The sequence below is a fragment of the Myripristis murdjan genome, chromosome 22 (assembly GCF_902150065.1).
Source record: "Myripristis murdjan chromosome 22, fMyrMur1.1, whole genome shotgun sequence".
NCBI classification, from domain to species: domain Eukaryota; kingdom Metazoa; phylum Chordata; class Actinopteri; order Holocentriformes; family Holocentridae; genus Myripristis; species Myripristis murdjan.
The window spans coordinates 13187018-13200942 of NC_044001.1; the positions used below are offsets into that span (position 1 = coordinate 13187018).

General features: G+C 42.0%; 1 protein-coding gene across 1 annotated transcript in view; it reads left to right on the plus strand.

Annotated features, from left to right (window-relative positions):
* spred1 (sprouty related EVH1 domain containing 1) overlaps window positions 1–12785 on the plus strand; it is a 37409-nt gene extending 24624 nt beyond the window's left edge. Inside the window, exons 4-6 of the mRNA XM_030081855.1 lie at window positions 2103–2149; window positions 7248–7403; window positions 8122–12785. Of these exons, the coding sequence (XP_029937715.1) occupies window positions 2103–2149; window positions 7248–7403; window positions 8122–8820 (902 nt within the window). The 3' untranslated portion in view covers window positions 8821–12785. The remainder of the gene's footprint in view (window positions 1–2102; window positions 2150–7247; window positions 7404–8121) is intronic.
* Window positions 12786–13925: the final 1140 nt, after the last annotated feature.

Sequence of the window (13925 nt, forward strand, 5' to 3'; positions counted from 1 at the left end):
TCTCCTCGGCGCAAGCAAGCAGGTTCTTCTGTATTCCTGTTGCATCGTTCTGCTGCTGGACTGCTGCGCGCGCGTGTGTGTGTGTAGAGTGATGGAGTGTGTGTGTGTGTGTGTGTGTGTGTGTGTGTGAGAGAGAGAGAGAGAAAGAGAGAGAGAGAGAATATGTTTGCCTGTGTGTATGTGTGCGCACGTGTATCAGTCTTGCAGTCCTCTGTTGCCATGGCAACGCTGGGCACATGGCTCAGTCAGCTCCGTGGCCCAGCATTTCCAGAGTCGTGCTGCAGGAAGCCTCTGTCTCACTGTGGTGGAGAAATGTACACACACACACAAAACATGGATGCCTTTGTCCATGTGATTCTAAGACAGACAGACTGGTGGACACACTTGGTCTTACGGGAGCCCAATGAATTATTCTTTCCTCGCTATGGTAGCAACGGTATCGCCCTATGGCAAAGATATGTATTGCCATTGCCTCACTGAATGCAGACAGACGGGCTGACTGATGCCTCGCTGCTTCAAATGAGGCCTCAGTGATCCTAATTAAGTGAACTTCAGTCTTAAAAAGAACCTCTTGATGCCCCAGGTACAAACAGTTTCCTCTTCATCCCAGTGGAAATGACTTAATCCCTGTTTTTCACAGCATTGCCAAGATCTTAGCTTTGACGATTTTCTCTTCAGTTAGGTTTCCTGAACAGCTTATTTTTAAACATGACTATGCTTGCTGCTGCTGCTTGCAGTGCTAGCTGTGCTTGAGTCAGGAATACTGTAGTGTGTTTTTACATATTATATTTGGTCAGAACTTTCAGCAAAAACCCTAAGAGCTTCACTGTACAGTTCAATCCTGGTTTGATTAAGCTGATATCACATAGTTGAGATAACCTGAACACACTACAATAAAAAAAAAAAGTAGTGCAGTAATAAAAATAATGCAGTATGTACATAATTTTTCATATGATTTGGTTGTTGCATGTTATTTTTTTATCTGTTTATGTAATATGCATATGTAAAAAAAAAAAAAAATTCTGGGGACATGTCTGCTGGGTTTACCAACAGGCAAGAAAATTCCAAACTAAAGAGGGACATCATTGTTGTGAAATCATAAAAAATGTGACACAAGCATTCAAGAATTGATTCTGTCTGGTGCTTTCCTATTGAGGACTGTGTGATAACTTGACTCAGAATGATGATAGTATTTTATATTCAGTGACAGTATTTTCTGCATGAAAACATTGTGCTTTATCAAAAGAATCATATAACCTTTAGTGCAAAGGACATTTAAAATGTGCATTATATTTGTAAGTTTCTTTCTTTGCTAGCTGATTCATTGGTTTGGGATAATTTGTCCACAGAGCCAGCGTGATTTTGTGTGCACTAACAAAAAAGCTGTAACACGGTCAGTCTGTCACCTGAAACATTAGCTCAGACTCCAGCATCAGCAGACAAGGTGTTTTAGAGGAGGAAATGGCACGTGGTGTTTTAGCTTGGGTCAGGGTTGCATTATTCTAGGCATGCATATTTCATTAGCCTCTATGTGCCCCACTGATACAGAGCGGCTTTCATTTCCCCATTAAGCTGCAGTGAGAGGAAAGCAGAAGTCATGGTCTATTCTCACTTGACAAGAATCAGCATCATAACACTGATTCTGTTGGTGCACCATGTTTACATGTGCTCAGCAGGAGGGGCTGCCATCCATTGAAAGTGAATGGGTTTTAAGAAATACAATTAAATTATCTCTCTCTCTTATCTATCTCTCTGTCTATCTATCTGTCTATCTATATAAACAGAAATGTAGCAGAGGTTTTCATGAAAAACATCTTTGTTGATTATTTGCACTTTCTGTACATTAAAAACAAATTGGAATGACACCAGAACTAACATTATGCAACTGTGTCAATAATATGTATGTGTATGAAAAGTTCATTGAGCTCTGAGCTGCAGAGGAAACTGATGCCTTCGATGTGCTGTCGATGCTGGCTTGTTACTGTTTTAAGCTTGCTGTAGCTTGCCGTCTATGAGTATGCCTGCCAGGGTTGGAGTGAATAAATTCATACATTTAATCTCATAATGGTTTTTGTTTGTCTTCCTGTCTCTCTCTCTTCCAGGTTGTCGGTCATTTGGGGAAGGAGATGCTCCTGAGGATGGGCTACAGGTGAGTGAGAGTTAAGACCGGAGATGGTGGCCAAATGTGTCAGTGTTAGGGAAATAGGCCTGTCTCTGCAGGGTGTAGAAACAAGTTGATTTGTATGTATGCTTTCACAATAAATAGTTGTTAGATAGTGCTCTACTGAGTAAGAAATCCAATTGATCTTGGGCACAGATATAACAAATCCAATTAAACACCACCATAGGTTTTTAATAAAGTGTTTATCATTAACAGGAAATGATCCTCCTATCAGGTTTAGATGCACTGTGGCTCCTTGTAAACTTAAATGGATAACTCTCCCTTTTGAACAGGAGACAAACAGAAACAGACAGAGCTTGAACTGGAGCCGTACATCTGTCCTAGCCAGGCCCAGCAACCAACCTTTGTTTCCCAACAGTTGTTCTTAGAGTTTTACAGGTGTTTAACCAGTGCCAGCCAGACCCTGAGGTGAAGTTGGGTGCTGGCCAGCAAATGTGCTAGAGCAAGCTTAGCTGTTTCTATCAGTCTACCTAGGTAGCTGTCACTCTTGTTAGAACTGATGCTGGTATAATAACTATCACCTCAGCAGCCATTTGTTCAAAGTTAGCTTGGTGAAAATGCTTGGTGATTTTGATGTTACCCAACTTGCTTGATTTTCTTCATGTGTTGTGCCTGCTTTGTTCATAAGCTTAGCAGTGCTTTATGTTAAGTTGATAAAAGAACTGCATGTCTGTGGTGGAAGCTATGACATATTTTCCTGTATGCTCTCTTTACTAGAGGAAAGAAGGCAGGTGTATAGCTTAGGTCTACACACCCATGTTCATTTGTTTTAGATATGAGGCCTGTGACAGCAACACCAGTCACCTGTTTTAGTTCTGATTGCGAAGTAGGTGAAAAGACTTTGGTTGCACTAAGGGCAACTTGTAATGCAAGCTCACTTTGTAAATGTCCTGCATGCTCAACAAGCAGTCTGATGTTGTTTACAAGGACGAACTGTACTTCCACGACTTCAGGCTTTTAGCTGGGAGTTTTAGTGTGCCGACTAGGGGCTTGTAATCTTTACCTCTTGGTGTCTGACCTTATGCATGGAGTGGACCTGAAGAGGTCAGAGTGCAGGGAGGGAGCTGTGTTCCTGTTCCTGTGGTGAGGTTCCTCTTTAAGGAATCAGCCTGAACATACAGGAAATCCAATGGCACCACTGTTGCTAGGCAGCTGGCGGGGGTGCAGAGGGAGGGGCTAGAAGCTGGGTGTTCGCGAGGTTCAGTGAGTGAGCCACCGAGGGTGTCGCCATGGTGATTTGGCATCCGAATGTTGCGGTCGGAGACCTGGGCTACAGAGAAAGAGAAGTGAACCAGCGGCAAGGCTAGTCACTCTTCTCGCACACAAAGTGCCGCCACCAGAGAACTTGCACATCGCTAAATGCCACCACTCAAGGTGTGACATTAACTGTGTTGCTTCATACTCCAACATAAAAGACACATCAAATGAAGGAGGCCTCCATTTGTGCTGACTCTGTCTTTTGAAGCATATGTGGCCCTGTGGGGAGAAATGGTGGCTAGAAAGATGTAGATGTTGATGGGCCCCTTCAGAAGGAGTAGATCTGTTCTAAGTGGCTGTGACCTTGTCTAGCAGACAGACACTAGTGTCTCATCAACATGGGAGGTCGCCATCAAACCTTGTTTAATTCCTTGATTAGATTCAGATGTTTTAAATCTCTAAGTCTCAAAATCCACTGGGATTCCTGATGGCCTTGTATTGTTAAAGCATTTTATGTACGTGTACGCGTGTATGTGTGCGCGTTGAAGGCCATCGTCACAACCCACATCCTGCCCAGTGAGGCTCAGCACCCACTAGTATGCCCTTCACCAGCAGACCACATTCTTCCTCTCTCACTCTGACACACACACACACATTATATGCACATAGAGCTTAATGTGCCCATAGATGAAAAAAAAAAACAACAAAGAAAGTGTTTGCACAACACACTACTCAGCTGTGATGACCCACTGCCAGGAAGATGTTTTATTGCTACAATCCTTCTGCTATTACAAAGTAATTTTTTTTTCTTTTTTTTTTCTTTTTTTCAAATGCCACAGGAAGACGTCCACGTCTAATTTAGCATTGGCAGGAAGTTTTCTCTTATCAGTTTAGTACACAGAGGTTAGTTGGCCAGTTGACTTTTACAGCCTTACTCACAGCCTGGTAACTTCAGACTGGTTGGTGTGGCTTGACAGAGCTCCATAAAGTACCTTGGAGCCAGGAAGGGTGGTTTAAGGAATACTTAGTGGGGAGTAGCCTGGAACTTGGCTGTACTTCCTCGTCTTAAGTTAACAAGGCCCAGAGATAAACACTACTCATGATTTGCCTCATTAAGCCAAGACCTATTTGTAGAGTCGAGAAACACGTCATATATTCATAGACATAAACCGTTCAAGTGTCGGCAATGGAATGTCAGTGTGTACTCTTTGCCACTCCATTCTTGTCTGTCTCTAATGCAGAGACTCAAACAAATGCACACCTATGTTCAATGGGTTTTCAGTCTGTGGGCCTACCCTATCCTCCCCCTGTCCTGAGCCCCCTGTGCCTTTGAGGGCGGAAGCGCATGGAGCCCTGATGTTGGTCCCGAGCCAGGTTGCCCCTGGCTCCCACCACCTCCACCCCCTCCTCTTCTCCCTCACCCGGCCACATCTCTAGGGTCAGATCAACTCCAGATTGGCCCCCACGCATGCCTTTGAATGGTGGGGCTTAAGCAAGCGCTTTAAAAGGAAGCCCAAGTCTGTTTCCCATTTCACCCCCCATCTCCCCACCCCTTGCTCCTCTCTCTCTCTCTCTCTCTCTCTCTCTCTCTCTCTCTCTCTCTCTCTCTCTCTCTCTCTCTCTCTCTCCCTCTCTCTCTCTCTCTCTCTCTCACATACACACACAGCTGTCATCTGGCTTTTTAAGTTCTCTGCTGCATTTCTCCAGCTGGAGCTGGTTTATGACATTCCCTCAGCAGACTCTTTGGCCTCTCTCTCTCTCTCTCTCTCTCTCTCTCTGTCTCTCTCCCTCACAGACCCACACATTCATACACATGGATACGACATAAACTCATTTTTTCCTGCTCTGTTCTTTCTCTTCTTTCTCTCCACTGTCTCCTTTTGCTCACATTCCCCCTCAGACACTGGATGTGTGTTACACCGCTTGGTATGTTTGTAGGCAGAGAGGGAGCAAAGTCACACACATAACACACTTACACACTCACACCATGTGTTAGCAGTCTAGATGAGGAGAGCAAGTGGAGGAGAAGAGAGAGAAAAAAAGGAAAGAAGAGAAAGAGAGGGAAAAAAGAAGTCAAAGGAAGCATCTCTTAGCAACCACAGGACAGTAATTACTGTAGCAGCAGCTGGGAGCAAACCAGATTTCCGCTGTGCGTTAAAACACTGGCGTGGGCTACTTTACACACAGCACTGACTAACCAGAGCCAGCAGCCTCCTCCACACGCAGAGAGAGAGAGAGCGAGAGAGTGAGAAAGAGAGAGAGCTGGTGGGAGAGAGAGAGAAGAGAGGAGGACTAACCCTGCCTTGATGAGGTCGGGGTGTGTGTGGGAAAGAGGGACAGCTAGCCAGTGTGTACAAGACTTGTGGACGGTTGTATTCCTGTGGATGGAGCTGTGTACATGTGAGGGTGGCTACTTGTGTTTCTGCCTTTGTGTACATCTGTGTTTCCATGTGTTAGTTTCTGTGTGTTCCTGCGTAGGACTTGGGAGAGAGAAGTAGCTTTGAAGGCTCATGCCTATCTTTTGCCGTCGTGGTTAGATCACTTTCAGTCAATTCAGTATTGATTTGCTTCGAAATTCAAAAACTGAATGTTGTTCCACCGCCCGGCTGGCAGCGGTGAGTGACAGGTGACTGATAACTCGGAGTGAAGCCTTCCTGCTCTACAGTTTTCCTCAACTGGCTGGCTGCCCAAACCACAAAATTTACTTTGAAAGCAATTAGCAGAGCAATTGTGCAATCAATATTATGATTCAGATTCTGACATATTATCTTACTCAGTTATGTACACCCAACATTGGGATTACTTTAACTGAATTCAAACCACTTATAAAACCTGCCTACTGGAACTTGAACAAAAAGGGTCTTAAATCAAATCTATTAAGACATTATTGCGAATGAAGGCACTGTTACAGTGTGAATTGCGCTTTTGTTTCCAACTCATCTTGCTTTCATGCAATCTGCAGGTATGTTATGATGTTTTGCATGTGAACAAGCTGCTAATTGTGCAGATGGCAGCTCCATGCTTATGAGTGCTGAAATGTGCCAGCCAGATAGAATCTCACCACGAGGCCCTTATTATAATTACTGACTAGCTATCCTCCCCCACCTATCTCAGTACCTCTGCACACATAAATCATGACAGAGCCATCATTTTTAAGTTTTTTGCAGAGTATTGAAATATTGAGTATTGAAATATAGGACTTTTGCTAATAAATCCTTACGTGCTATTTTTAATTTGTGTGTGGATGGAAATAATTTTGCTGTATGTTTGATTGCAAGCTGTGTGTGATGTAGACCAAGGCCAAAACTGTGGCATTCACAAGGTGTTATTTATAGACAGCTCATTCTTATTGATGTCAGCAGCGAGCTTCCCTCTTGTGATGATGAGATTGTTTGGCGTAAAGTGAAGGGAATGCTTCCTTGCATTCCCTTTCTCCCTTGCACGGACTCGACATTTCTGTTTTTTTCCACATGAGTCTGAGTTACAAGTGCCTCTGTTTTTATCAGGCCCATGTTTGTAGATTTCGCACCAGTTAAAATGCTTGTGGGAACACATGCAGGGCTGATAGGAACTCTGAGTTCTCAACAGAAGGGCCTTGAGTCATCACCACACAGCACTGTCAGCTGGCCAGACGTGGGCACAAGCTGCCCCCTGGTGGTTAGAAGGGGAACACAGCCTACTCATCCTTGGTCTAAAGAGGGGTGGTAATGAAAGCTGAATTGATGGACTTTGACAGTGATGAGGGATTATGTAATAGTAACACAGCTGACTCAAAGGTGTATTTGCATCAGTACAGATGGAATGCGAACACAGCTTAGACAGTATTCATGTATCATTTGCGTTTTTTCTTTGTTTTGTTTGTTTTTAGGTGTGTGATGAGCCTCCATCCATTTGTACCCCGATGAAGTCGCACTTCTCCCCACTGAACAGCGTTGTCTCTACCGAGCCATTCAGGGGCTGCTACGTCCCCGCCCAACCCTTCGATGAGTTCCCCCCCAGCAACCGCCGGTATCTGCCTCCACAGGTCTGTCCCTTCTTGACACAGCCATCACTTCTATATCTTAAGAGAGTTCCTTCAAATATACACTGGTTCCTCAAAAATGATCTTTGATGACTAACCAAAGCATGCATGAAAATAAGTGCAGAACTGAATTTCATAGGGATGAATTTCTTTCAGAAAAAAGTATGTCTTTTATTTACCTAATGCAGAAACTTCAACATACGTAATGAGATGTGCTGTAAGGCCAAATCATACTTTACGTGTCCGAGTGGTTCTGTCAGGGTCCGGTTTGGTCCACGTGACATAACTATCGTCATCTTCCCATGTCTGTGACGGTCCACGCAGACGCCCACGTGCAGCCCAAAATTTGTGACCTAGTGGACTGTAAGCATAGCAAGCGTGCCGACTGTGCATGCTCCAGATAGATCACTGTGTTCCTGACAGGAAAAGGAGATTACACATATATGCCCTCACACTCACACGCACACGCACAAATACAGCATGCAGGGGCGAGAGGACAAGGTGTTTGTTTATGTTGAAGCAGAATGAATTTTTATGAACTGTAGATTGCTGTTTATGGGAAAATACTTGCGTGGAAACCTAGACTGATGCGGATCTTCAATTGTAGCATGAATGGAACCACGTCTGTGAGACCGGTACAAGTCCACAGCTGTCGGCGTGGAGTGTGGAAAGTATGTCCGAACCAGTCATCTAACTGATTCCGCATATCCCTCTCTCACAGGTCTCCTTCAAGTCGACTCGCCACGTCAGTTTTCACATGGACGAAGAGGAGATTGTTCGGATCAACCCACGCAAGGACGTGCTCATCCGTGGCTATGAGGACTACCGCCACCCTGTCATGTGGAAGCAGGAAGCTGAGCGCGAGGACCCTGATTTTCCCACCCCCTTCCACAAACTGGACAGTAAGAAGTGTGAGTACCTCTTCCCTGAAGGCCCCGGTGGGGAGCCCCACTCTGGCCCTGGTATGGGCATTGGAACGGGTATGGGGCTGGGCATGGGCAAGGACACATCCATCAAGACACAGCCCTCTCCCGTGCTGAAGTCCAAGAAGGGCCGGCGGCGACGAGAGGACGGGGAGCGTTCGCGCTGCATCTACTGCCGGGAAATGTTCAACCATGAAGACAACTGGCGGGGGCAGTGCCAGGACGCCCCCGACCCAATCAAGCAGTGCATCTACAAAGTCAGCTGCATGCTGTGTGCCGAGAGCATGCTCTACCACTGCATGTCCGACTCTGAGGGTGACTTCTCGGACCCGTGCTCATGTGACACGTCTGACGAGCAGTTCTGCCTGCGCTGGCTGGCCCTGGTGGCGCTCTCTTTTATTGCGCCCTGCATGTGCTGCTACCTGCCACTGCGAGCCTGCCACCACTGTGGTGAGGCCTGCCGCTGCTGTGGGGGCAAGCACAAGGCCGCGGGGTGACCCGTTGCCGGACACTGGGACACCCTCAAAGCTAGCTAACACAGGAAGTGGATAAAAGCGGAAATCAAATGCCGGCATCCTTTTTTCATTCCCCTCTCAGACGGGGTAACACGTTGTTGATCCCCAGCTCTGAGGGCTTTTGGAGATTTCAGTTTGTGTTTGTCGCCGACGAGCAGCAGCGGAGGACAAACCATATGCTTTGTGGGGGCTCTGAGCATCATGCTAAGTTCAGGAGCTTAATCTGAGGAGGAGGCGTTGAGATTAACAGACTTGGAGATGTTACTAAACACACCTGTACACATACACACACACGCGCGCGCACACACACATACATATATACACACACACCTCTCACAACCACACCCATGCATAAACAAAACCAGGCCACCAATGTAAGAACTCTACTACAAGTAAAGCATAACTTTATGAAGGAAAATTGTGTTTTGTACAGAGAGCAAAAACTTATTGACAAAAAAGAAAACAAAACATATGCGTACAGAAAAAATACTTGCTGTTTGAGTATGCTAAAAGGGATATGTTCTTGCTTTTTCGTGAATTTGCAGTTGGGTAACAGTGGCCTTTCCTTCACGGCTTAAGCATTTGCTGACAATGTAATTACTAGACAGAGAAAGTGCACTAGAAACGGTATTTTTCCCCCATTAAAAGTAACCCTCTCAAATTGTTGTGGTACATTAACCACCATATTTAGTGTAATTTTAACATTTGAGAGATGTTGCTGTGGTGGATGTATAGCCTATGTGTTTCCTTGCTTTCCTTTCCATCGAATGTTGAAAAAACCTCAACGTGTAATGGCTTGTTTTTGAAGGTACAGCTTGGCATAGCTTTGACATTCATTTAGAAGATGTTAAAATGATTACCTTGTCTTGCCAAGGTGATTTGGACCATTTAATTGCATTCCAACATAAAGGGATTGATTCCATGATTAGAAGGGAAAATGGTAATGACTTTATCATCCTCAGTTCCCCAAAATAGTGTAGTTTCCCATGTCAAGAAATAGCATTAGAACCTCTTGAACCATTTAAATTGAAACCAATACATCACAATTTCATTTACTTCAGCAAATTTCCGTTTTGGTGAAGTTAATTACTGCTGTAGTGAAACTGGTGTTTTTGTTTCATCATTATTTTCCTGCGCATTTTATGATTATTCTGAACCTAAACCTGAAATTTTGCTCAACCAGCAAGTTTTGTTTTGGTAAGTAAGGGGTATTGAGTGCTCCTTGATTGAATGATGAGGCACTTAATTTAGGCTATTCTTTGGTACAGAATCTCTCAGATTTTAGAATTTGTCTCTGCATAGTTTTCACCAATTTAACTTCCAATTTGTCATGGGGAATCCCCACTTTAAAAAGCACTGGTCTCCAAGCTTTGGTTGCAGCACCCTCTCTAAATCTCCATGTTTGTCCCCCAGTACCTTGTTTAATTTTTTTTGTTTTTTGTTTCCTTTCTAAATGTAGTATTGTGTGTACTGCCATCATTGGGTCTTTTCTTGACAGTTAGTCCACTGGAACTCCAAGTATTTGTAGTTATTAAAAAGCGTACAGATATGTGTGTGCGTGCATAGGTCTTTGTATGCACTGGCAATGAGATGTCATGTAATGTTACCATTGACAATGTGATATATGCTTTGATTCTTAACAGTACTGACCAGCGTCCTGTTTCCCAAAGCATCTTAGCATCTATATCGATTGGCTCACAAGTGAACAAAGAGATGATCTAAAACCATAAAATATGGCCCAGGTAGATTGATTGCCAAAGTAGAAATGTTGAAACTATTTCCTACCAAAAGGAACAAAGTTAAAATATCAGATAGGAGTATGCCTCGCTTAAATATTCCCAATAATGGTATTTCTGGTTTAATACTTTTGATGACCTCTCAACAGAATCAACTGTTAATTTTGGAAATCTGGCTGCAGTAACAGTTAAGTATTTGCTAACAAAAGCATTGGCATCTTTGTAATTACTAACGATAACTGTAGTACACCTAAGTTTTTAACAGCAAACAAGAATCATTACTGTTGCCAACAGATATGCATATCTTCTACCCTCCTGTCACTCCTGGTTAAACACAGTGACACCCAAGTCTCTGTAAAACTGGACTATAGGGGAAACATTTTCTTCCTAATTCCACCCCACTATGCCCAGCGGCACCAATGCTCCCTTTACTTTCTATGCAAACTCTTTCACATGGGAAACACATTGACCTCTCTGCAGACTGAGTCAGTGACGGGACAGGACACTTTAACGCTATAGGTAGATGACCAACCCCTGGTACCAAACTCCAAACACCTGTAAATACTTAACACTATATTTAAATATTGGTAATAATCCCAGTTTTTTTTCCTCTTTGAAATTTTAAAGATAGAGCTGTATTTATCGTTGCTGTCAGTATATACTGTAGCTTCAATTGACAGCATTATGTACATAGATCACCTTTTAGTATTATTTCACATTGAAAAGTAGAGGGCGTTTGTGACGGAAATGACTATTGAGCTTCTAATAGAGTTTCTCTCTAGTTTTGTACGGTAGAAGGAAGGATAGTGCTAACACGGTACAGTAGTGGCAGTCCACTTATTTCAAAAGTCTGATATATATATACATACATACATATAAAGCTGCTAGATACAATCACTAATTTTATTGTTGAGAGAAAAAAATCAGCTATGAAAGACTGTTAAAACAAAACCTAATTCTCCAACAGCATATAACCATGACCATGCGTGTTTTAATGTGTTTGATTGCTCTGTATGTGTCCACACTGACGTGGACGTTTGTGCATGTGTACGGGTGCGCGAGTGTTACTGTACCTGTGTGTGCCAGTGTGTGCCCATGAATGCGTGTACGTATGTATGTTTTCAGCGTGTTGGCATGCATGTGGGGTTCGCGTGTAACCAAATGGTTGGTTTGTTGTCATAATCTCCCATTGTAATTGGATTGCCCTGCATATTGCAAGCTGAACCAAGGTTTGATGAACCTGATTAAAACTTGCTGGCTGAGAAGCAAAATGTAGGACATGCATTTATACAAAGTTTAGAGAATGCTGAAATAACACTTCTCATTCTGCATTAACCAGCACAGTGCAACTTCCTGTCATGTACTGTATTATATATGCAACATGTGTCTGTCCGCTTTAATTTTTTTTTTTTTTTTTTTTTTTTTTTTTTTTACCTGCATTATATAAGACTTCAGTTTTTAACCACTTTGCTGCTAGTCTTTTATCTTCTTTCAATCTTGGAAATTGTGCATATCTTTGGGAATGCATACAAGTGTACATTCTTGACATTGTGTAGATTAAAAAAGAAAAAAGCTATATAAACCTGTTTCTCTTCAGTGTATTGTTTTAAAAGATTACTTTTCACAGCAGTTGAGTGGTTATGTTTCGATTCTCCAATGCTTTGGTGCACTGATGATATATGTAAGCTTTTTTTCATCTTACAGCGCTTGATGTAACATTTATGTGATTAGTTCTAAATAGTGGAAGACATTTGTGTTTTGAAAATTGCAGTATAAATGGTACTCTTAACTATTCTGTAAACACTGCCTGTTTTCTCTTTTTCTTCTTTCTTTCTTTCTTTGCATATTTCTTTCCTGTGCATCTTTCTTTGAGTTTCTTAGTGCCATCGGCTTTCACACCCTGACAACCTCAAAAAAGTGCCTCACGTCCATCCTAGTTTCCATCTTACAAGTTAACTCTTGTTCTGGTTCTATTGGTTTCTATACGTCTAGGTATTTCTATCATGGTTCGAGAATACCAAGTATATGATGTAAAATTTATAGTCCCAATAACTCATGTCATAGTTGTATTTTCTTTATACAGATGTAGCTTGTTACTTTTCATAAATATATAATGTAAATATGCATACATATGTTTGTAACTGTTTTTATGTTACATCATACACTTGTAATTTGACATATCAAATAACATTATCATAATAAAATGGTGAGTTTTAATCTTTTGTTCTGTATTTTTCATTGTGTTCCTTTAGCCATTGGGATCCCTCTGCTGTCTAGTTTGGAAATGACAACTTAAAGGAGCAGTACAACAAAAACTGAAAATTCCCCAAAACAGCTGAAGTACCTGGGTGTCACTCTTTAAAGGGAGGGGAATATACCTTACAATTACAGCAGAGTGATCAGGCAGCCAAATCCAACCGCTCTGCAGCCAAACCGCTGCACTCTGAATCATAAAGCCTGATATTCACTGAATTGATGCTGCCTTCAAATAAAGTTGGAAATATTATAATTACAGTTAGAGCATGCCCAAAAAACCCACTGAAGTATAAAATACAATGAAAAGTAGAATTTTTGATTATCCTAGAAGGACATCCTCATTTTTTTTTTTTTTTTTTTTTAAATTAACTTTCATCCAGTGAATGCAGAAATTCTCATCTTCATGCTGTGATTGCAGCACAAAGTACACCCTGTACCATTTGGCTTCTGAAATAGTCCCTAAAAATAGCATTTTTTTTTTTTTTTTTTTGGCTCGGGGCCCATTTATCATTTCTAATTAATCAATTAGAGATCATGAAATTTCATTAATTAAATTAATTAAGTAAATTTCTAATTAAGGAGCACTGAAACTGATGAGTTGTATTACAGTACAGTTTTCAAACTATAGGTAGGAGCTTAGGACGAGCAGGAGGGCAGGAAGACTGACTGTGAATGGGGAAAACTTAGGACACAGTGAGGTAAACAGACCCACAACACAGTTACAGTATGGTGTCAGATTGTAGTTATTTTTAATTACTAGTATTATTATTAATATATATTTTGAACTCCAAAGAGTGAAGCCCCAACCAAGGCAATTCAAGAAACAAAATATTTTACTTGAACTATTAAAATATATATATATATATATATATATATATATATATATATATATATATATATATATATATATATATATATATATATATATATTGTATTTGAGGAGTGGGTGATTCTGCCTCAAGTTATAAAACTGTTATAGTGTATTTCTACAGCCCACACTGTCAAAAAGCTTCACATTGCCCAAATTATGAAAATAAAAGATTAAAACAAACATCTAATCACATTTTTGGCTCTCATTGATGAGTTGCTGGGTAA